The sequence below is a fragment of the Phallusia mammillata genome, chromosome 7 (assembly GCF_965637545.1).
Source record: "Phallusia mammillata chromosome 7, kaPhaMamm4.hap1.1, whole genome shotgun sequence".
Taxonomy (NCBI): domain Eukaryota; kingdom Metazoa; phylum Chordata; class Ascidiacea; order Phlebobranchia; family Ascidiidae; genus Phallusia; species Phallusia mammillata.
The window spans coordinates 24,337,362-24,362,684 of NC_137258.1; the positions used below are offsets into that span (position 1 = coordinate 24,337,362).

Here is a 25,323-nt window from a genome sequence, read left to right on the forward strand (position 1 = left end):
AGGCATAAAAAAGAGTAAAACCAATAGACGGTGAAATCCTTGGCTAAAACAGGATCAATCATGTAGTTTCAGGTGATGGAATACAAATAGCTCTGCTGTTGTCGGTTTTGGTCAATTACTAAAACTGTTGTTTTGATTTTTTTCACAGCATTGACCTTTTCTTCTTTTTTGCATCTCCACAACTAGATGTTGGTAACAATTATTAACGAGTAGAGGCTGAAAAATTTGAGTTCCTTATGTACGCTCGCACTTCATCAAGTCCTAAAACACCAGAGAATGTTTTCAAAAAGCGAATTTTTGCGGCAGACTCGAAATCTCTTCACAGTTTGAGAATCGCCGCCGTACGTGACATTACGACGTATTTAGTCGACCCATAAAACGGTAAACATACCAGAACACAACAACAAACGCAACGCTGTTAGCAAAGTTGCAGATGCCAAGACCACTTCGTAAGGTAGACAATATAGCGATATACCTTTTTCATAAATAAAAGCAGCTTTTCTTAAAACAACTACCGAAATTCAGAGGTCAAACTTTCACAACAATGCTTTGCTGACAAAACCACTAAACACGTCAGCGTCAAAACAACTTCTTTAGAGGTTTAATTTGTTGACCCTGAAGTTTTAAGCGTATATCAGGGTGCAGTCCGTTTGCTCCTGCGTAACCCTTCGTTGACACGAAACCAACCTTACATGCATAGCTGCGTGGAAGGAGCCAGTGTCCACACGCTCTACACAGTGTGGACAAACACACCAATAATTAAACGTGACAAAAACTGACACGACCTACATTTCAACAGTAGCAAAATGATAAGTGACCATTGCCGACTATTAACAATGTTAGTACATAGTTTTGTAACAACAAAATCATGCCTTTTAATGTCAAGAACTTTTCAAATGTCCCAAGTTTAAGATGTCTACATATCGTTTCAATGCTCTTGCATCTTCTCTACTAAATTTATAGAACCCTTACCTCAGTTTACAAACGCTGAACTATGCACCAATCTTTGTACAACGTTGAATACAACAGGTGTTATGTTTTATTGTCTTGCCAAAAACCAATAGCACATCACAAAAGACTATCACTACGTCTGCACTGATATCACTAATCCACATACTCGGACATTCAAATTCCTGAACCACAATGAGATCTTTCCAATAACCAACCTAGCTGATCAAATCGGAATGTAATAACCGCATTATAACATAGATTGGATATTTAATTCCTTTTATTGGATTTGTGATCAAACAAGCAATAACACGGCGCTGTTCTCTCTCCTCGGAAATAACAAAACGAGAACGAGTAATAAAAGTTACGAGAAATAGTTTTCTTTGCGTTCTTATTTACGCTTGGGTGGAAACGAGAGAGCAATAAATACGACTTATTTATTACACTTGTCGCTTCCCAGGTTATTGAACTGACAAACGGTGATTGACTTTTACATTATCATTCCATCAACTCGACACACATATGACAAAGCGTTTTTTAGATAATAACTGAAATATTACAAAACACTAAGAGAAAAACGATGCATAAACTGTCAAAGCATGATTAATTTGAACCAAAGAAGTTTCTCAGTGAATTTTCTCGAAGTTAAGAAGGCAAATCACAACAGCGCAATATACACGAATACGACCAAGCCAATATATTCGCAGTCCAAATTTCCTGCTCAACTTGAAAACCAGTTTTGAGTGCAACAAGTTATCAAAACAAGCCAAGTGTTTTTCTCGCTATTCCAACATAAACTGAAGTTGATAAATTGACCGGCTTCCCTCCTGAACACAGCGGAACATTAATTCCAGAAACCTCTCAACACCGTGCAATTTAAAATTTAAAACAATTTTCAACTTTTTTCTCTATTTGAATAAGCCGAATGGGAGCAACTACATTTTTTTATTACCTAGAACTGACCGATTTTGGTTTTAACCAAGGAATCCAAAGTCTATTGCTTTAACTGTTTCCAATTTGAAAATGCAAATAGTGTTTTTTTTCTCCATTACTAAAAAAGTTTTTTCTTTTAATGTGTGTAGCAATACCATTGAGCAAAAACCTAGTAGTATTCCAGCAAAAAAAAACTAAATTAAGAGAAGTGTGCAACAAAAACTTGAAAATTGTCAAAATCATTTTTAACAAACTCAAAAATATAAGATAAATCGACGGAACATGTCTTAAAATATCAACCAATTTTATCATTAGTTATGTTAACCGATTTGAATCATTAACAAGTTAACGTGCTGAGTTTAGTTCCTTTTTTTTCAACGAAGAAGCCAAACAAGTGATTTTGTGCCGTAAACATCACATCCTGTCCAGATTCACCATGGCAACCTTGCGTCACTGCTGACGTAAATCAAACCGCCGCATCACCGAAAAGCCGAAATAATGAAATTACAAGTAACTTTCTCTATTCTTTGTCAGGTCGATACTAGTAACAAAACAGCTGAAAACAACCTTTTCAACGTTTTGTTATTTTTTACATCACTTCCTACTTTTACGTCGCCCGAGCACGTCTCCATGGATCATAAAGTTTTCATCTGTCAGAAAAGTTTGTCAAACAAGCGGTTTTAGGTCACGTGCTTCGTCACGCATGGTCGATAGTGACGTGTAAGGCGATCCGCTTGCAGATGACCCGTGCAGGCGTCAGTCACCACAGACACCAGGAAAGGTCGCACAAAGGTGCAAAACATCGCAATAACACAAAGAAAAGCTTTTTGTACCAGCCCCGGTTTAACCCCTTGTGGTCGTTTGTGGAAGTTTGTGGTAATGTAACAATCCTGTCTTTCCGCTTGTTCTTGTGCAAGCTAACAATCCCTCATACATTCTAGTCCCCAAAATGAACTTTTTTTCAAAGAATTCGAAGCATTATACCAGGGGTGTGCAACATTTTTCGTCGGTGGGCCGTATAACCAGTTTCAGACCTCAAGCGAGGGCCACATAACTTTTTTTCATGAGCACAATAAATTCGAAATTCTTTCAAAAGCATCAATAAATTTATTTTCTACAACATACAGAGTTTCGGCGCAACACTGGCTTTCGCAACAAAATAATTGTATACTAGACAAAGGGAGTTGTTACGTCACATTCGGTGAAGTAGGCTACTTGCTGTTACTGCTGTACGATCCACCAGTTGGGAAACGCTAATTTAGCTTATATTTGTTACGTATAGTATAGGAACTTAGGAGATTCACCATAAACTAGTGGAAAGTTTTGCTAAATTCTCAGAAGAATTGCATTTTTTTATCTTAATCAGTGTGTTGGTGGGGGCCACACTAAATAGCTTGGCGGGCCGTACTGTGGCCCGCGGGCCGTATGTTGCACGTCCCTGCTTTATACAAACGTTACTAGCTTCTTATTTAACCCAGCAATAAAGGCAATCATAAGAGACAAACTCATATCAAAAATACATGATAAAACAAATACACATTGCTTTTTCATTGAATAAGAAGCCGACTTTTTTACATCAAGTTAACGACAATTTAATAGCTTTAAAATAATAAAATAAAACTTTTTCCTACTTAAATCTCTTCAATAAGCAAGTGTTTAAATCAAACAGCTCAAACAAATTTCACCAAACTATCTTGCAAAACAGATCTACGCAACTTTACATAATCCACCTTCAATCACCAACTCACTCAAAAAGTCAAGCTAAGCGAGTCAGCCACAAAGTTTTCACACACGAGCTTAGGGGTCCATAACTCGATTGGATTAAACAGGATTAGAGAGTTGAAAGTCGTATGAGTTGACATTACCAGCGGTTTCTTTGTGTCTTTAACGGATTAACCTCTATGCACTCTACACACTGACAAGACAGACGAACGGTTTGCTTTGCGATGGGGATTAACCATAATGTGATTTTAACAAACGCATGAAATTTTTCCCGGGTTAAAAAACACACAAAGTCAATGCACTTTCAAAATTGTCGTCTTAAACCTACAAAATACACTATTGTAAGTTTTACCGTCCAACAATCGCTTGTTTTATCCAAACCAAACACTACAAACGAAGAACTAAGTTAAAAAAATAACCCTGTTTAATAAAAATTTAACTTTGAAAAATATTGGTTTATTTTTTGCACATTTAAATTTGGATATAACTACTTTTGCGTATGGAGGTTACAAAAGAACACAGAACGCATCTTGTCATAAACCTGCATCATCTTTGCTTAGCTAGACTCTGCTGTTGTTTCCCCGGGCCACATTAAAGCAATATACACTGGTTATAGAAAATGCCGTTTGGGGGCAAAATGTTAAGTCTAATTACTGGAAACAAACTTAAAATGGGATGAAACTCAAAAACTAAGTCTCCATTAACATACTTAAGCAAAGTTTGTAGTCTAATCTCATGGTGTTTCCGTTTTCACAAGTTGCCTCGGTTAAATCGAGACACTACACACAATTTCACTTAATCCCACGCTAACACAGTTACGAAGCGAGTAAAGAACCGGTTAGTTATCACAACAAATTCACACTCTAACCAGCACACAAGTACCTTCCCATCTCGCAAAACCAACACAACCGACATGACAGAGAGGAAATCAATTTCCCAACAACATCAAGGTCAGATGCCGACATTAAAGCTGTTCCAACCTCGATGATGGATCCAATTTTGTCATAAACGGTCTTTGGGGCCCAGGTTTGGTAACAAGTCAAAATTCACTTTTATGAAAACTTGGCGATTGTAAACAAAACATATTTTTCGTCAAATCTTTATATTTGATTTAGAATTGAAATTGCTAGTATACATTCTTGGTTACATAATGTTATGAAGTACGTAATGGACATTATGTAATTTGCTCATTGTCTATTTGATGTTTTTTCTGTCAGGTATTCAATCATTTCCAAATAACCAAACCGAATTTTCTCATGAAGATTCTGAATTACATTTTATCGATTATTGCCTAAAGAGAAACACAGCAAATCAGAAAACACCACTGTACATGGTTATACAATCCTGACTGGAAACGCAGCAAATTTCTTTCAATACTTCAAACTAAATCTTTGTTGTTTTCTGTAACACTATTCTGCTTAGGCAACACCAACTTGAAGACGAGATTATCTAAAAACAACATTGTCAGTTATCTAGAAGTTTTATTCACCCATACTATCCTATTCAAATAGCTTGTCTTCTGGTAAAATATGAAACGTCGCCTAATAAAACAGGAATGTGGAACCGAATTAATGCTTTCCGCTTTACTCCCCAATTCAACAAACGGTGAGCACACAATTTAAGTGAAAAACAACATCGTCACGAAGATCGTTAAACCTCACACAACAAGAAAAAATAAACATCATTCGCCACAACTTCTTCAAACTTGTGAAGGTTTAAACTTTAAATCATTCAGTCCATGCTTTTTGAGACGAATTTTGTGTGAAGGATTGACTATAACCGCCAAAGCAATGTATTATAAAATAGCAGTAAACATGTTTTAACTACTTTCCAAACCTTTACAGCAAAACTTTCTGAACACTAGTGGTAACTTTGCTGTATTCTCTTTATTCAGTTTCTGAATACATCTTTAAGCTTCTTGTTTACGATACAGTCACTGACAATACAATAAGTTCACACTTCTTTGATGGGACAATTGACACCTTACGTCCATTTCTACAAAACATTGAATGTAAAGCTTGCAAAAGAATTCTTTTTAAACTCCGTCGAACCTGGCAACACAGCAAACACGCATTTGCATAAGGCGGATTAAGTCCAAAACGGATTTTCACCGCCTAGTCAGGGTAACTGTCCTCTGCTTTAAAACGCTCTGTAACATCTCAACGTTGCATAGCCTTTGTTCGGCTTGGTGAATATAAAAGCTAAATTGTCCATCTACGATTCGTTTTTAACAAATTCTCTGCATATAACCGCAACTAAACACCACAAAACAAAAAACAAAAAAATTTACAAACTCGAGTAAAAAAAATTCGATTCTGTCTTGAGAAACTAAAACAGAAAACAAGCCACGTTTTTTAATTGCACCTGTCCAAGCAATAAATCACCGTGTATTAATGACCGTCAAAAAATCGATCCAGTCATACAGCTCAGTGGTCTAGTCCTGACAAGTTTACAACTGACGCTTTACTACAAATCTATTGTGTCTGGTGGCGCCAATTTCCATCCAATACTAAACTGCAACTTGTCTGTCAGAACGTCTAATATAAGAAACATGTTTTGTAAAAAGGGTAAAACGAGAAATACAAAATGGGTTTTTGTTTTTAAGTGACTAAAATTTATTGTTCAAGGGATCGCCTATGTTGCATTCTGTCGATTTGACACCCAGACTAATTGCGGGATCACCCGTTTTGTCAATCTTAGCAATTTGTAAAACGTTTATACGTGCAAAAGGTTTCAGCCTTTAAGTAGCCAAATTTCCAGTTCGAAAAGAAGCCCAGAATTGCTGCATTCTGACAAGTTCGTACATGAACCACCTACATATATAAGAGGCACAAGAAGTATTTGATTCGGTACAGCTTGTGACAACAAATCAATTCCAATGTGACTTATGCTCTGTTCTAATGTCGGACAGAGAGGCAGGACTTTTCAACCTGTTACTCCAAAAGAAACTGAAGTGCTATATACTGAGGCTACTAAGTGACATTAGTAGCCAATGCGAGATCATAAAATGTGATCTTCGACTTACTTTTTAATTTTGACCAAGAGGTGAAAAGAGTATTAGGGGAAAAAATCACATATCAATCTGCACTAGCTGTGAACTTCATATAAATACAAATGACTTGCGCATATAAACCTGGTCATTGATACTTATTACAGGCATTGCCTTGCCCACTCTGGTAAAGGTCATGACCGACACGACTCACAGCAGTGTGACAAATGAGCCGCTGTAATAAAATCACATTAAATATTAATTCAAATTCCATTCTTATTAGCTTCAACACCTAAACCTCAAAACGCAAAGTTACGAGCATGTTTTCGTTCTTAACATCAGCGGTTTGAACTGTGATTGTCAGATGTTTCACCGTAACCAAATACAAAGCAGAAATAGATTTATTGGCCACCGGAAAACAACCGGTTGCTGATAATGTCAAAATAATGTAAGACAATGAAAATCGAACACACGTGACAGAGCGCGCTTCTATCAACTTTACAGAGAACAATCAATACTTGGCACTTGATGGACACAGGTTCTACGGACTTGCAAGCGTTAGGAAATGGCAAGAACGGAATTCAATAATTTCTGACATTTCAATACATAAGTCTCAACCCTTTTTCTCACGAATATTCCATGACCTCTTGCACAGATAACATTTACCCCAATGTTGTTTTTAATAAACCAATCCCATAAATTGTCGAAACCTAGTGATGTTCTACACGCAAATACTGGCTTTGATCTTTTTGATTACAATCCCATAAAACTGTTAAAGGCAAAGTCTAGGTAAGTATGTTATTTTAGATCTAAGACATAATATGAGAATATCCGAAGATTTATAATAAATTTATAACATAGCTGATTGCGATTCTTATTGGAATGCTTTTTTTCAATTCGTTTAAACGTTTATCAATTCGTTAAATGCTGTTTATCAATTCGGTAAAACGTTGCGAACCGTTTCGGTTTACTTTTACCACTGCCTAAACCACAACATAACTGATTTATTGCATCTAACTGCAAAGGTTATTGGTTCTAATCTCGCCTCCGTTTCAAATGCAGAACCCAAAAGCAACATTGCAAGCCTTCAAAATCTGCAGCGTAACAAGTGGATTTTCGGTGGATGAAAGTTGAACGTCAACCCGGTCACAACACAACCATGAAAGACAGTGTCGTATTTCTGAACCCTATATTTACATGATCCAGTCGTAAGCCGTGGATCCGTCGGTCCTTTGAGCCTCCTATTCATTGACTTCGTACAGTGCGCTCCTCTAAATCACCCCGCAATGCCTTCGGCACGTCTAACGAGCCCCATTAATAATGCATTGGCTCTGACTTGTAACCCTTACCAACATTGTCAACGTGTTTTGTAACTCCCGTTTCAACAAGGTTAAATAGAACGACGTACAAGGGTGGGGAAATTTTAACAAACCAAATTGTACAATTAGTCTGCTGTGAATAAATTAACCGCCGCTTCACGGCTTGTGTACGTGCCTTGGCTGGTGTTACATGACATTTAAATTTTCGTTAAAGTTCGCTTTGTTTGTTACGAGTGGTGTTTAAGATGCTTGAAATGGCTTCATGACATTAGCTAGATTGATATTTTTCAAGGAGTGTTGAACATTTTCGCTTAAAAAGACATTAAAAGTTGACTGAAAGCAAAAATGATCAACAGAACGTTAAAACTGTATATCCTCACTTTATTACATACTCTTTAAATCTTAATGACACCTTAACCCTGCGGGGCAAAGCTACAGCAATTTATCATGCAATAAAATAGTTTTATCGAGAATATTTTAGCGGTTCATCTATAGCCATTTTATCTGCACTTTACTAATTAAATTTATTATCGCAGAATCTAGCAAACAAATTGGATAAACCAGCTTTTTTTTTTTCGTAGTTATATTTATATATTGCTGGTAAAAACGTTTTTAGTTGTGCAAAATCGAAGTTTCCTTTAAACCAGTAAAGGAAGTTATCGTTTTTCAACTCACAAACCGAAAATCGGGATTGTAAAAAAGGTGTAGTAACTCCCTGACCACCTCACAACACACTGCTTAGATATGCTAAAGCTTAATTCTTTTCTTCAATTGCATGCTCACTAATGGATATAAACAACTCAAATTAAAATTATGAGAAGCACAGTCTAAAGGCCTTATGTTCAACATGACCTTCCAAGTAGAGAATCTTTATGTGAGGTCTCGCACTACCGTCATATCATATCGCGTAATGATGTGGAACGGAGGTTGCCACAAACAAGGCAAACAGCTCGACATGAACAAAGTTTGCACTGAAAAGCTCAAACCACCCATCCACAATGTCAAGATAGCTTTTCACTTTAGCAGTAGTTGAAGTTTCATGTCTTATTTTCTCAGTGTCATAAAACTACACAACTCACTCTGACTTTGATGGAAGGATTCCTGGCACGTTCATGGAGATCTAGATTTTTTGTTATATGACTTTGGTGAAAGGAAAAGCAATTTTGCGGTTCAAACACACAGCAATGTTTTATTGCCAGTTTCAGAGAAGCGACACATTCATAACTTTTGCGTTTACAAAAAAATATAGCGCACACGTCGATTAAGATATAAAACTTTTTATTACAGAAGACAAATTATATGTTCAAAATTTGCTTTGATGCAAAAATTTGGCCAATTGACACAACATTCAGTTAGCGAACTCTTTTGCTTTTATGGACACAAGTCAATTGGAATTGAAAGTTGTTTGAATTAAAAATCTACATTTGTATGTTTTAGCTTTGGTTTGCGAGTTTTTGCCAAATGACACATTCAATCTGAACAACAAGTGTAGAAATAAAAAGTCGTACTTTTGTTTTAGTAGCTGAAATAGGAAACGAACGGCCGCCCACAAAGCACCTATATACCATTACATCCACGCCCAGCACCAAAACAGTGAAGAAACAATTTAAGCAGGAAAGTAAAGCAAACCGCTGGACCACGTGGTGCAAAGTGACCAGGTGTCAGATAAATTACTGCATAGTTTATATCAAATCACCAGCAACACTTAATAATTCAAGAAAATAAAATATAAATGCTTGCAACCCATCACAGACATGGCTGTACGAGAGGGTAAAAATCACCTAAAACAACGTTCAGTATTTCTAGGACTTTTCTGTGAAAGCTTGAAGGCATTTGTAACCCTGGTGTCCGCATTTGAAACCGGCCACAGCGCACGCGTATCCCACAGCGTCATCTAGTGGACGTTCGAGACGCAGAGAGTGAATCAAAGCCCCAAGAAAAGTGTCCCCAGCCCCCAAAGTGTCAATGACGTGATCTGGTGGGACTGCTGGGGTAAGTATCACATCATCAACAGCCCCAGCGACCCCCGAAGCAGCCCCAGTGTCACCCCACGGACAAACGACGTATGCACTGAAAAAACAGGTTTGATAGTAGAAAAGGTACTAAGCAATCATCATACATCTCACAAAATCGAAGACATTTTGACAAGTAAATCACCAATATTTAAGGATGTATGCAATAAATGTCAAATTGTTTGTAGCAAAAGATTCCCAAAATCACCAGCAAAGCAACATTTCTTGACATGCAATTGTTACAGCATAGAGTTTTAGAATGAGAAAAATTAGGTGAGGTAAATTGTTCTTTGAAAGAAATTTCCGTATAGTTTAAAGCATTCGGATAATTATTTTCAGCAATCTTCCATCACCAAAGCCAAACGACAGACCAAAAACAGAAACAATGCAACAACTGACAGCCAACTTGACGCAATTCCATGCAAATTATGTTTGACATAAAACTTGCAAATGAAAAACCTTCGCAAAGGTTTTGCAAAACCATTCCACCACAATATTCAGAAATCCAGACGTTGGTATACAAATCCAAAACAAACAGTATCTTTACACCAACAATTTCACCAATTAGGATTAGTACCACTTGCTATTTTAGGAACTTACCGCTTTTTAGCTACTGTTCTGTAATGCTCAACAGCTTCCATTGCACTTTGAATTCCCTTTCCCAAAGCAAAATCGCGACCCACCAGCAGCTGGTAATTAAATGCACAACTGGGTAAACTCTTGTGAATTGTGATGAAAATAAAACTAATTGTGTTTCTTTTTTAATTCCTATCAACTGATGGGCCCAAAGGGGTCAAAGTTACAGTTCACATACATGGTTTACACCAGTGGTTCTCAAACTTTTTTACCATGCGGCGCATTAAAGAACTAAAATTTCCTTCCGCGGCACACTTCGCAGGGAAACACAACAGAAGTTGATCATAAGCTTATAATTAAGTTAACTTTCAACTTTATTGTGGTGGGTAAGGATGCTTTTTGTTACCAATAACAAAGTATGGGCTTTAAAACTTTGTTATGCGCACCAGTAAAACACTGGGGAATATTTGCACTTAAAAAAAAAAAAATTTCGCGGCACACTTGGAAATCTCTCACGGCACATTAGTGTGTCGCGGCACACAGTTTGAGAATCACTAGTTTACACACATAGCTATCATGGATGTAGAAATTGAACTATAAGAGCAAAAGTGGTGAAAAATATTGTGGAAATAACACCTATTTCAGAGGAACAAATACAACATATACTCACCACATCCACATATGGAATCAGTTGTTCAATATTTTTGCGATTTGGCCTCTCAAGGTCGACAGAGAGAATAATTTGTTCATCAGGGTGCTTTTGGTTGTAGGCTGTCACATGGTCCAGCATTTTCAACACTTCTGGAATGTTCCGTCCCTGGGAAAATATACATTTGCTCTATGGGCTGCATAATTGCCAGTTCCAACTAAACAAACATTAGCCCAGGGGATATTATGAGCATTCCAGTTTGTGGACAAATTGTCAGTAAAGGCACAAATATGAAATAATGCCATGACATTATTGTGATAAAACACTGAGGCACAGACAAAAATTAAAACAGACACAAATTCAAACCTCAAAGTGAATCCATGAGTATTCATCGAGATTAAGACGACAAATATCTTCAAAAGTTGGTTCAGTGACTCCTCTGCAAAACATAACCCAATCGTAATCAAAGGCAGAGAATTGCTTAACACTGCAAGATGCAACAAGCGGCAGGTCAAATACAGTCATAAGAAACAATAACTTAACATATAAAGTTCGGTTGTGTAGGAATTTGGTGGGAGACTACATCTATACAGGGTTGTCACCTGTTTTAGTGTTGAAGGCACATTACAACTTTTAAGTGTTGCTTTGTTTCTAATGCACCAACAGCTTATATTAGCCGTTCTGGTCAGTGGTTGTATACTTGAAAAGAATGTGCTAACTCTTATTTGTCCAAAAAATGAACGTATAACAAAGTTAAACAACTTTTCAGTGGCTTTTTTTAACCTATCCTAGTTGTTAACCTAGTAGCACCAAACCAGTTCATTTCATTTTGAGGCACATTTTTTAGGGAAAAATCTAAAAAAAATTATAGACTATTATAATGTGGTGTGTGGGACTGCTTTTGGGGCAACAATAATGTCATGGTAAAACACAATCACATTTAGCCACAAAGCTCTAAAAGACAAGATAATAGTTAAATTATCAAAAATGTTTTTTTTCTGTGGCACAATTGCAAATCTCTTATGACTCACTAGTATACCAAACTTGGTTAAAAACACTAACCTATACATCACTCTATTCAAGTAAACACAGAGATTAGGTTACTTACTCATTGTTGTGAAGGATTGTTCTACTGCCTTTGGTCTTGTTCAAAATAACACAGGAAAATGGAAGTGATTTGTCAGTAAAATTGACAACATTTTGCATTCCAACACCACAGTCTTCCATCTCTGCTTTCACAAAGCTAAAAAAAGTTGAGTTGTTTAACTCTAAATTGATGTGTACGAGGTAAAATAATAGTTTTTTTAACAAATACCAAACATATGCATACACAGCAAAAAACGTTTTGTGCATTTTTGTTGTTTACTGTGATTTTTTTAGACAAATTACTAACTAAAGATGCTTTGTAATGCCTGGTGTAAAATTCAAGATAAAATATGTAAAAAAACACACTTAGCTATTACAAGAAATTTATTAAGACACCTTTTTTTAGTTTTTGAAACAGAAAAGTGTCTGCAATTATCATTTTTGTATTTAGCAAACCTTGTCATAAGTTTGGATGAAAAGTCACTGGCAGATTGTGGCAGACTTCCCATAAAGTCAACCTCGTCGCCCAATATCCCGAGCACTGCACTCGTGTTTGCAGCATTGCCACCTTTTTGCCATGAAACACTTTCGGTCCTAAAACAACAATTTAGATTAGTTCATAGGATATACTGCTATTGTCAATCATATTTTAGGAACTGTAATCACGTTTTCGGAACTGTATAGGGTCATTAATTTTGTGCTTGAGTGTACCAATTAAAATATGACGAAAAGGTGCAATGACCTGTCACTTTTTGACAACTGTTTTGTACCAAATATCTTTATCAGCAACAGTACAAATAGTACTTAAAACACAATGAACGATTGATGTGAGAAACACAAAAAAAACAGTGGCGTCTTAACTCCTAATATACTTTTTAAAATTTGACTAAGTTGTAAAAAATGTGCAGTAATTGTGCAACAAAAAACATAATCTTAACAAGAGTTAGTTTTGAAAAATAGAATATGTATAAACTTTACAAAAAAGAATATCAGCAAATTTTGAGGTAACCTATGTTTACAAAACATTGCGCAATTTTTAATTTGCAAAATCATTGCAAAACAAACAAACCTTTGCAAAGTGTCTTCTACAGGAAACTCCTTACAAGTTGTGACCACATCCAGACAAATTAATCCGACACACAACAGTTTGCCTTTCCGAACTTTCATCGCAAAAAGGTTTGGAAACAACAAATAATTGTTCGGAAATAGTTAGTGTTTGGAACATCGCGCGCTTGGAATCGCAATAACTTGCTGCCACGGAACAGTAAACAACTGCTTATGACGTCATAATTACCAAGCAGACAACTTGTCAGGAAAATGTTTAAGCTAGCAATAGCCTACATTAACAAGCTAACCAATTTTGTATTAACTTTTCATTGCGGCACAATTTGCAAGTCTGAAAGTACTAAGTGTTCAAATAAACAACTTTGCATGATACTTCTTTTGGGTAACAAAACAAGTTGCATCGAAATGCAATTTTAAGTTGCCAGGCGTTTTAAAAGTTTTAAAGCAAATTAGCATGAATCTGACATTAGATTGGTTTCATTTTATCCAGTGGTGGGATTCAGCCGGTTCGCACCGGTTCTATAGAACCGTCTCACGAATTTTTTTGAGATCAGCGAACCGGTTAGCATTACTGGTAACTGTCAATGGACTTTTTGTAACAGAACCGGCTGAAAAACATAATTTTTGTGACAGAACCGGCTGACAAAAAAATGAATCCCACCACTGAGTTTATCCTAGATAAGCAGACAGCGCTTCACAATGAGTCCCACCGCCGAGCTGCATGTTTATAGCAAGTCCGAAAATCATTTTTCAATTGATTGTTTGACTTTAGAAGTTGGTGACTTCAATTTAGTTCAGTGGTTCTCAACCAGGGCCCATGGCCCCCGGGAGCAGTGGCGTAGCCAGAGAGGGGCCAAAGGGGCCATGGTCCCTCCCAAATTTTCAAAGTTGTATATTGATAAACTTTAATTTAGTGTAGTTTCGTCCCTCATCATTGTGGTTTCGTCTCTCAACTGTCAAAGGAATATATAAATTACCAAAAATGACATTTGTCACCAAGTTGTAAGCTGAAATCCATGCTTTTTTATTTATGCAGACATGGAATAAATCAATAAAGCGTTTGGCTGTCCCGTCGAACCAGAGTTTGGCAAGTCACGTTTTTGGTAAAAGCACGCCGAGCGTTAGCAAAAAGTTGTATTAGACAACAAATTATTTGGCCCCTCCCAAAATTTTTGGCTGCCTACGCCACTGCCCAGGAGGGCCACGAGCTGAGTCCAGGGGGACCATGGGTGTAGATTCACCAGAAACACCCATTTTCTTTTTAACATTATTCCCTAATTTAATCGACTATTTCACATACTATTTGTCTATATTGAGGTTTTTCACGATTACGGATTCTTGTTCAATCATTTGACCTGTTTAAAGCCAAAAATTAGTACCGAATTTCAACACGAGATTGCCATTTACATTTTAAAGGGGGGCCACAGGTCCTACTGGGTTTCTTGAAGGGGGCACGGGGCCCAAAAGTTACTTTTAGGAGGCCATGGTCCACGAAAGGTTGAGAACCACTGATTTTCGTTCAAGCCATCAGACTGGTTTGGGGCAAAGCCGCTCAAGTTTCTCAAGAAATTTCGTTGTATTCCTTTCCTATAGCACTATCGACACAGCACGCAGGACAAAGGCACTTTATTATGTTCAACACTCTAATAGTCACAACTAACAAAACGCAAGGCACTTAACAAAAGGATATTTACAACGCTTCACAATTTAATTTACAGAAATTCGGGACCCGAAGTTGGATTGAAATAAGCCACGTACATTGGCATTCAGAAAATACAGTCATTTAACAAGAATATGGAGAAAAAAATCAAGCAAAAATTTTTTTCGATGTTTTTCTTAAAACCATTTAACATGATTCTCACATATTTAAACAAATAAAACGTATTTTTTATAAGATGTAGTATTTCGTAAAAAGGCAAAAATATGTATAATAGTTGTAAAATCAAAAGAAAATTGTTCAGGCTACGTCTACTAATGTTAAATTATATGTATGTGTTAAAATTTTGATAATGCAAGAACATTGGTACATATTTAAAACATTTATTTCATCTGCATGGTATCCACTTTATCTTTATCCATTAATGGTTAGTCCAAGTCGGAGTGGTAAGGTAGAAGGATTCCTGGAGCGAGTCCAATTGTGAAGATGGTTGAAATGACGAAGTAAATAATGAAAAACCAAACACAGAATCTGACGAGAAAAATGTTTTGAAATTAATTCTCATGAACTTCTAATAAAGCTTTATAAATACAAGGGGCTGCAAAACCGGTGCGAAATAACAATACATTGTCTAGACTGGATATAAGGAACATTATGTGAGTTGTGCACCATGTCAGTAAGTACGGATCCGATCAGGATTTCATGCTTATTTTTTTCACGGGGTTCGAACCCAGGAAGCTCCCGTAAACGAATCCCGATCACAGATTTTTATGTCTGGTCTGTATTTCGGCCAGGCTTCCTGGCCCAAAGTTGTAAACGGGCCTGAAATTGGAGCCCGTTTAGGGCCGAAAGTTTGATTGTCATGCTTATACATAGAAGCCTTGAGGAAAGACCAAGACAACAAACAAAATAGACAATAAAAAACCTAAGCCCAAACCCGGCCCGACTTACAACTCTGTCTCGGCCAAGTTTCTGCCAGAGTTTCTTGCCCAATATACATCGGTGCCCAATAAAAAACACAATAGCGCCCTTACCTGTCCAACACAGTGGCCGCAAACCTCCATTCGAGGGCGCTCTTCTCGTCCTCATCATCGTTGTGCATTCGGTCAGTGATAAAAGTCAGCTCTTCAAGGATACCCTTCATTTCACTACAATGACAAGTCGAAAGGTTACTGGTTCAAATCCCTCAATGAATGTTTGTGGTTCGTGCAATATATCATGGCTAAAAGTGCCGGGACAAATGCAACCAAAGCTTTCAATAGTTTTGATTATCCACCAGGGGCAACTTTTTAGCACTGCGGACCGTTTTTGACACTGAAATGGTGTTGCGGACCGGCCTTCATAAAACTACAAATATTTAGCAATAAAAATGTCTAAATCAGTTTATCATCCTCGCGATACATGGGCAAAATATTTCAAAGCATTTAACCTGAAAAACTATACGGCCCGGTAACGAACTCCTCGCGGACCGGCGGTTGCCGACCACTGCACTAGTATACTTCGGTCAAACGCAGATTTACTATAACGTTTAAAAAACGGAGGAAAAGACCGAAAGTGCCCTGGTGCACCACGGAGTCGCTGATAAAATGAAATGTTTGAGAAGCAGACAGGGCAGTCCTGGATTAAGGGTCTTCTGGCCTGTAGGCACATTTTATAAGTGGCCCGAAAATCAGGGTTGCCAACTAAAAAAATAGATTTATTAGTGTTGCCAAATCATTGTCACAAAGAAAAGTGGCCTGGATTTTTGACTGGCCTGTAGGCACGTGCCTACTTTGCCTAATGGATAATCCAGCACTGAGACACGGGTGTATTCAAAGTAAGTTCCCTCACTCACCTGTTCGCCTCATTCAGTTGCGTCATTTCCTGTCCTCCCTGTTGACCTTCGACCTACAAAGACACGAAAGCATTTCCGATTAGACTAAAGGTGTGGGGCGACACCTAACGACACACCGTTCGTTGCCACTAGCAACCGACCTTAACAAGCGGATATTGCTCGGTGGCGTGTTTCGCTGCATCCGGTTCCGTCGCGTCCAGGAACATCCGCCGGAAGCTGTTTTCACCAGGTCGCTTCATGCGAAGAAGTTTCGGCAGGAATTCGAGGAAAATGAGACGAATCTGGATTTGAACGCAAAATTTGAAGGATCATATATAGAGAACAAATAATGAACTAATTTAATACACTTTACAATAACAATGATACATTGTATGTACCGTATGTGGTTTATTATAAGATATAATCACGAGTCACCAGAGACTCAGTATGATGGATGGAAACAAAGTATAATAACAGACTGTTAACTTTGAGAATTATGAAATAGTTCAACGTTTATTTACGATATTTCTATTTCGCCTAAGTATTATGCACACATAGGCCTATCATCTGATTAAAAAAGAATCGTTTTCAAAATCGTTCCAATCATGTTATTTCTTTGCTATATTTTAACAAGTTTTATGGCAATGTAGCTGAAGATCATTGTGTCAACGACAAAAACTCGGGACGTATAACTTTAAGAATGCCGAGCGAGGGCCGCATAACCGAAAAGCATGTATCACATCCTTGACAAAACCAAACCGGCATCGCCTACTACTACAAAATAAACAACACCGGATACAGGTCCCTGTACTTACAAGATATGGCATCTCATTAGTTGTGGCTGAGGTTGTGTGGTGGAAATTAAGGGAAATCACCGTAGCTATGACAGATGACGTCACCATCACTATGCTGCACGCGAAGTATTTGCCTGTAAAGTGAAAGGTTAAAGGTCATGCGCTACCAAGTTATGACGCATTGTTTCGTAGGTTCTCATTTTTTTCTTGTTTATCCCTTTTCAAATGCAAAGTTTAAATTTCTTTACACAATAAGTCCGTATTCCTGAAGCACTTTCGGTGTTTTAGCCTATACTTAACCCCAAAAGCAACATCCTTGGAGCAAATTTACCCCATTTGAGAAATCGACATTTAATATTACAATACCGTCAACAGATTAATATTTAACAGCTTTCAAGCTTCATTTTCTTTCTTTAAAAATCTGTGTTCAATTTCAACGTACTGTTATTTGTGTTTGGATTCGATTCGTACCAAATATGTTTCAATCAAATAGCAGATGCCAATTCTATACTTTACGTTGCATGCAAACAGGAACACAAGTAAACATGCAAGGCACGCTGAGACTGAAGCTAATTGTGTTTTTTTGCAACTTTGTCACATAATTAGGTTCAAAACAACTTACATGTTAATAAACCCACCACACAATTTGTGCATTAGCACAGTTAATTTGCGTTTAAGTTAACAACAATTCAGACCAAAGTAAATCGTTAGTAAATTAGTCAGGACTATGAGATTGTAGACTGTGACAAGCACATGGGTTTAGTGTATCCATCTTGCGACACTCCAATTTATTAACAAGCTGAAAAGCCATGCCTCACCAAATCTGTTCGATGCCACAACTGGGCATAAACCACAGAGGAAACTGGCTCACAATGCCCATGTGGGTTTAATTTAAAGTTTCTTTTTCAAAACACCGACGTTATACGATTAACCTCCAATAAATGTATTCCATTCCACTCCATAAGTAAAAACCCAAAACCCCAATTTAAAGGCAAAGCGGGATTAAAAAAAATTGTACGTGGCATTTAATTTCCATGTGATGTGACTCTTCGCACTATTTCAAGTAGAAACATTGGACTTTGCGGCTTCCACATCGACAGCATTTTAACTAATCGAATAAATTATATTCAATTAACCGGCAATTGAATAAGCATATTCGATTAACCTGAGAATTTTCTCAACACTCAGTGGTTTAAAATGTAGAATTATGTGAATAAACAGGTTTGTCAGCGAAACCTGCCAATTTACGCGGATTTTTTCTATTTGAATAAGAAAAAAATGACAATGCGTTTTTTTGATCAATTAAGATTCCTGTTTATAAAATATAAGTTCAAAACTGACGCTGTTTAGTATTTTTGAACATTATATAGATTTCCATTTCTGCCGCTTAATTATTTGGTTTGATGTATATGACTACATCCCGCTTTGCCAGTAAAAATGTTTTTTTGTTGTTGATATTTTCTTACACACGAGAGATTCGACGGGTGACTGAGGAACGGTTTCGGTGACGGGCACCATAAACACAACGATGGCAAGAACCAGCGTGATATCTGGAGGAGGAAAATCCGGTTAAGTCAAAATTGTTAAAGAATTAAGTTAAATTCGTTTTTCGATCTTTGAAATGTGCTGAAAAGTAGAAGTCTACCTGTGTGTTTGCTATGCAGAAAAGTGTGTCATGTTTTAACTTTCAATGGTCAAAAGGGCATCTTTTAATAATTATTGACAAAGCTTAATCTACCAGTTGTCTTTAAAAGTAAATTTGTTAATCGTAAAACTGCAAATACAAAACAAAACTACATGTGAAAACAATTCTAACCAGAAAAAAAATCTGCTATAAATTTAAAAAAAGCAATCACCCACCAACATAAACCAATGTTTTAGTATTTGTTAAAACAATCATTCAATCACCAATCAACTACAGACAACGCATATGTTTTTACAAATCACAATTTGTTTATATCGTGATAATCCACATGAGAAGATGTGTTTTTGAATCGTGACATTAGTTTGCTTTTCACTTATTTCATAAATAAGTTTTTTAAGTGCGCGGTCCGTAGTTGGTGCAAAACCATGCCACCGTTCATGCACAGAAATCTGTTCAACCACATGCAAATCACGTGACGTCATCGACCAATGACAGCGCGCCAAGTATACCGAGTAGTGGAATGACGTCGGTTGGTGGAAGGTTGTCTGCGACGAGTTGCAGGAAAACGACAAGTGCTAGGAGGACAGTGATACCTGGTGGAAAAAATTCGGGTTGCAAAAACTAGAAGTGGTAAAGTGTTAAACCTAAAAAGGTGAATCAAATCTATATGAAACGACCCGACCCCACTATGCACGTGTGCTTTGAGGACGAATTTGTTTCATCCAGGAAAACTATATTTTATCATATAGGTTGTTTGACAGGAAACAAAAGAGCGCAAAAGTTAAACAGGGTGAATATGAATGCTTTTCACAACCTTCGTGTTAACTGATTTTGAGTTTAAGTATTTGCTCCTTCACCGTCATTTATTACACATTCAACATGGATTATTTTATTTTTTATTAAGTAAGTAAAAAATCGAAAAAAAATGAAAAAATTGACGTACGCATATAACTTCTCATATATATATATATATATATACAGTACTTGTTCTCTATTAAGAAAAGCAGGTAATATATATGTGTTAATTACAATTTGTACAAACCATATTTGCATTTGCAGCAAATTTTTGACAACAAACAAAAACATTTCTAACGTTAAAACAGGCAAATTCGCCCCAGTAACCTCTTGTCAGTATCTTTGATTTTCAGTTATTTGTGAGAAAAAAAGGTTAAAAAAACGTTTTTCGAAAACATCAGCGTTTTTCAGCCAAATATAGCGTTTTACATTTCAGTCGGATTCGAGTTAAAAACGCACACACCACCATAATCCGTAGCACTGGAGCTTACCGAGTGTGATTCTCTCTCCTGAATCCGCGGGCAGCAAGAACACCAGAATAGTGAGAGAGCAAACCAGCACACAGGGCAGGATTAAATTGAATCCGTAAAACAATGTCCTTCGTCTCATGTGAATGGTGTATGTGACGTCGACAAACGGATGATCACAGCATTCATACGTCACAGAGGTCCGTTTGCCAGTCATTGCTGTAAGGTACAACAGCAAAAACAAATTAATTCACAAGAGCTGTGAAGTTAGTTCTTCATTTTAACCTAAACAAGAACAAATGCCAGTCGTTTTGGCCGCGTACCCCAATTTAACAAACATTCATTAGCGAACACCCAGAAGATTTCTTGTGGTGGTGCAGTATGCAATAAAATGAAAAATGCTTTTAACCGAATTGGCATGTACTTATTTTTATCGGTGTCCATTGGGCATTTTAGATATATTTTAAACCACAAAGGCGACTTACAGAGTAAATCCCATTCCCCACTCGGTGTGTAGTCATCGAGAACGGCGTCCTCACCAGGAAGAACTAAATCAACCTGAAAGAAGATGGAAAGTTTATTTAGAGAACTCGACAAATCATGGCTTTGTGGGTATTCCAGCTCGGCTTTTACTTGCTTCTTGATTCGTTTCGATTATTGGTCTTACAGAACGATTAAATGCAGCTATATAAGTCTATTAGACAGATTTAAAATCCAGGTTATATCACTTTGAATGAAGAAAACGTAACTTAACACCCATGTTTCAAAATAAACAATAATTTTGCCTTGCGAAGGCGTTGCGAATCTCACAAAGGGGTTAATGTCAAACATCGCAGTTACGTTGCAACGTTTCAAAGTTAGCTGATTATTAAAAACTCATCTAACGAAACTAAAAATAGGGAAACCATCCCGGTATTAGCGGCTCACCTAACTTTTTACAAAACCATGGATTTTTTGAAGAAAATATTTCTAAAAACTTAAACATAGTCAAATCCCCAACAGGTTTATGCAGAAATTTTGTGAAACACATCTTGTACAATAGCAAGTTCGATATTTCTTACTGACCAGTCCACCGTGATATGTCCACGTCCCGAATTTGATGTTGCATTTCTGTTCGTCGAAGGGGAAGTACCTGATATCTACGTCACATGTGGTTTTGAACAGACCTGGTGGAAGCCATTCAACTCTCCCACTGCTGTAAACTATCAGGTTCGTCTTCAGCATCTGATCGAATGTGTCCACGGCACTGTCAAGCGAAACTCTCAGTGAGTAATTATAAGCGGCATGTTTGGACCAATCGCATCGTCGGTAGCGGTCACGTGGTGTTATTGTCTGTTTCACAATTCAAGTTGAAACTTTGGAATGATAACGCAGCAAACCCGTGGTTTTGTTTTGGTTTAAACTGATTTGAAACAGAAATAAAGTCCAAGTTTCTTAACTTAGGAATGAAAAGTCATTTTATCTCAGATTAAAAAAAACGTCTTTTTTAGATTAAAAAAGAATATATTCAAATATTAAATAAAAATTACAAACGAGTTAGTCGTGTTGGTCAAACAAATTTCCAGTTTTGAGTCATAAGTTATTTTTTGGCCAATAACAATCAATAAATTTTACCCTAAATCTAAAAACAAAATAGGAACGCTTGGGAAAGTACGGGATGTACAAGTTCATTATCAGTGTAATTGCAATGATGAGACGTCGCATAGCTCATATTTAATGCATCACTGTTTCCATGGAAAGTGGTTTTGGCGAGCACAGCTTTATTGGCCAATTGAAAACAATTTCCTGGATAAGGTGAGCGACCTCATTATATCAACTTTAATAATTCATAGTTGAACGTCTCTTTCCGACACGACACATTGTTTTAATGGGGAAAATATGCGCCATGTTGCGAAGAGGCTGAAATTGAGCAAAAGATAAACTTGGAGCACTTTAATATTTTATCGGTGAACTTAATTGAACCGAAAAGTTTTGACCTTTACCCTACATAATACCGCCTGCCAAGATGAACTTTGTGGCCATCTGAGTCTTAAAAAGTAATTCGGTCCCTACTAGAGACAATAAACCTTTAAAAAAATGTTAATCCCATAAAAAAATGGTTTTCAAATTGTCTGTATGTATACATATATTTTTTTAAATTGTCTGGCAAAAACTATTAAAAATTACAACAAAACTTTAAGAAACGTGTTAAAAGGTACAGATGATGTAAAAAAAACTACTGATTTTAGAAATGATTTTTATTATTGTACATGTATTGCATTTTCCAAAATTGACTCTCAGAGACTATTAACAAGTCAAGTAAAACTTCAGATCGTTTTAAAAAGGTGCAAATGCGTAACATATCAGTGAGATTGGCCGACAGAAAACCAATAACACAAACTGTACAAGTGTTAACACCAGTCAATGTTTAGTGGGGCGTAGTTTAAGACAAATCAATTTCTTCAAAGTGTTTCAATGTATCCCTACAAGCCGACCTTGGCTGGCTGCTATAAATCATTAATCCGTCCTGGTGGTGCAGACAAACTACGGGAGTTTTTTGGGCAACTTGCTGCTTGCATTATTAAAGCCAATCGCTTTCACAAAACATTAAAGCGGGGTTTCTGACAAAAAACATATATTCAACTTGCTTTGTCAGACTCTTCGTAAAACATGAACAACTATCCCTAATTTCGAACCGCCTAACTTATTTATTGTTATTGCCCACACTAGCTTAACTCAGCCATTTTAAATGCGTGTTTGTAACTTTTAGGGCAAGTTTATTAACATTATTTTTGGCAAACAGACAGCAATCCAGTAAGTCGCCGAACTTCCAAAGGGCACAATTTCAAATCTGCGTTACTTGTGCATACGTACATAACCGAACTCTTAACAGAATGTGAATCGGTTTGTGATTTAAAAATGTTGGTGTCATAAGCAAACAAAGATATCAGCAGAAATATTTACAAACCTGTTGTAGACGAGAATATCCGGTTTCCAGAGTTTCTTAGCCGGCAACCGGATGTCGGTTATTCCGTCATAATCGTCAGGATTCCACTTCATGTATGTGTCGTTCCAAGCCTGTAAATCGTCGGGTAAAAAATTTGACACAAAACAGGTACAGACAAATCCGGTTAATCGCATATAATACATTTAATTGCATAAAAAATCTAATTTGACAAATCGTTTAAGCGCTTGACCGAAATCTTCTGTAGCCTACTTGGCCAAGACATGATTTGTATCTGACAAACAAATAGGCCGGTGCGGGATCTGAACCCTGATCCTTTCGACTTTGTTACAAACTTACCCATCCCATGTACATGCTGGTGGTGAGAAGTTGGTTCTTTTCATCCTAAAACATAAAGTGATGACAAGGTTTAGTAAACGAAGTATGTGACCAGAAATAATCACGTTTAATTGTTGGGTGGTTGAAAATCTTTCTTTGGAAATTTAGCACATTTTCAGAAACGAATGTTGACAAATAGGAGTTTATAAAAACTCGAAACCGATAAAAAGTTTTTCTAGCCACTAGTAACTTTTCCACAAATTCGTTCACTAACAACCAAGTCTGCTGAAAAACTTTGTTAATTTTTGTAATTTTTTAAATGTTTTGTTTCAAGTTTAAACAGTTGGCTCAGCTTGACAATTAACATAAACCACCACTTTTCACTTCTATTTTAGGGATTTTAACATATTAAGTGAAACACATTGTTCCACATAATCCGAGTAAAGAAATCAATGTCCACATGGCATTGATAAATTCATCGTTGACAAAATGAAGCCACGTAGAGGAGCGAGTAGTGTTCGATTTCAGCGATAAAATTGCAACTTGCGTATACACCCCAGGGAAAGTGATCACAAACCAGTGGAATGTTTTCAAAACAGAACGTTGCAAATCAATGCAGTCACGTAAGCAGTGGATGTTTGGCTTTGTACATAGGCTGAGCAGGTGTGCAACCTTTTAGCTACGTTGTTCCTATCACAGGCTTAAATTTCACTAAAGGTCACCAGTAAGTCCACTCGGCTCTCGGCATAGTTATTAAGTCTAGCAAATGGTGACGTACATTATTTGGCCATAAATATCGAAATCCTATGTATTTCAGACTAACAGTTCCCGAACTGAAGGGCACGACCCATTGGCCACGAAGATGTTTCAGTCTGGAACTATTCAGGCTTGAAACTTTGCTGTGTGGTGGTAAGTCATAAATCCGATCGAGACACAGATCAAAAAATGTTTGGTAACCATATTCTAGACAAAATTCTTCCAGTATAATGTTCCTATAATGTTATACCAATGCCACCTGCCCAAACATTTTAACTGATACGTGAAGTCGCTGGCTCTACATCCCTAATTGAATGCGTGATTGAATTAATACAAGTAAGGAAGCGATTTTATGAAACCAAAACTATCTGAGTTACTTGATAATTATCTAACACCCACCAGATCGACGATCTGTTGAAGAGTGAGGGAAAACGTCACGTTGATGACGTCACGATAGTGTGACGCAGGTCTCACCATGTTGTCGTAGCGCTTGAGGAGTTTTCCCATCAAAGCCTTTTCGGCGTCGCTTGCCCAGCATCCTAAAAGGCAACATTTAAAAAATAAATAGAAACCTCAAAATTGCAAACCAAGTACATTGGGGTCATACCATAGAGGCCTGGCCACTGTGATTTATATGTGAGTGCGCACTGTTATTTATGCAAATAGTCAGTGAGGAAAACCCCTTGGGAAGCTTTATCACCCAATGTGTCTGACGAAAAAAAAACTAAAAGAACATATTTTATCAATTTTCTTTTTTTTTAGTTCTTTCCTTGCATAGAAAGGGAAGTTCTCTTTACAAAGCGACCAAAATCGCAACAATCCCAATCCCCTTAGA

General features: G+C 37.1%; 2 protein-coding genes across 10 annotated transcripts in view; both read right to left on the bottom strand.

Moving 5' to 3' along the window:
* Positions 1–1,516: 1,516 nt before the first annotated feature.
* On the bottom strand, positions 1,517–13,590 carry LOC145238076 (ketohexokinase-like). 2 transcript variants are annotated; one of them, XM_080101128.1, is made up of 7 exons: positions 13,304–13,590; positions 12,691–12,828; positions 12,257–12,391; positions 11,515–11,587; positions 11,170–11,316; positions 10,524–10,612; positions 1,517–1,775 (listed from the first exon to the last, which is right to left on the bottom strand). In XM_080101128.1, exons 1-7 carry the CDS (start codon positions 13,399–13,401, stop codon positions 1,670–1,672), a joined length of 786 nt encoding a protein of 261 aa, XP_079957254.1. In that variant the 5' UTR covers positions 13,402–13,590; the 3' UTR covers positions 1,517–1,669. The 2 variants fall into 2 exon arrangements, with proteins under 2 accessions (XP_079957254.1, XP_079957253.1); XM_080101127.1 differs by lacking the exon at positions 1,517–1,775 and adding an exon at positions 9,073–9,981 and having other exon boundaries at positions 13,304–13,582.
* Positions 13,591–14,910: 1,320 nt separating this feature from the next.
* LOC145238074 (neuronal acetylcholine receptor subunit alpha-7-like) overlaps positions 14,911–25,323 on the bottom strand; it is a 35,055-nt gene continuing 24,642 nt past the window's right edge. For 6 of the 8 annotated variants that reach the window (XM_080101125.1, XM_080101126.1, XM_080101123.1 and 3 more), the window contains 12 exons: positions 24,888–25,027; positions 23,754–23,798; positions 23,418–23,527; positions 21,536–21,716; positions 20,956–21,028; positions 20,495–20,689; positions 19,718–19,801; positions 17,585–17,697; positions 16,931–17,071; positions 16,791–16,843; positions 15,991–16,104; positions 14,911–15,487 (listed from right to left, as the gene is read on the bottom strand). In XM_080101125.1, coding sequence (XP_079957251.1) covers positions 15,385–15,487; positions 15,991–16,104; positions 16,791–16,843; positions 16,931–17,071; positions 17,585–17,697; positions 19,718–19,801; positions 20,495–20,689; positions 20,956–21,028; positions 21,536–21,716; positions 23,418–23,527; positions 23,754–23,798; positions 24,888–24,995 — 1,320 coding nt within the window. In that variant the 5' untranslated portion in view covers positions 24,996–25,027 and the 3' untranslated portion in view covers positions 14,911–15,384. Of the gene's footprint in view, positions 15,488–15,990; positions 16,105–16,790; positions 16,844–16,930; positions 17,072–17,584; positions 17,698–19,029; positions 19,114–19,717; positions 19,802–20,494; positions 20,690–20,955; positions 21,029–21,535; positions 21,717–23,417; positions 23,528–23,753; positions 23,799–24,887; positions 25,028–25,323 lie in introns of all 8 variants that reach the window. The other 2 variants (XM_080101120.1, XM_080101121.1) reach the window with 2 other exon arrangements.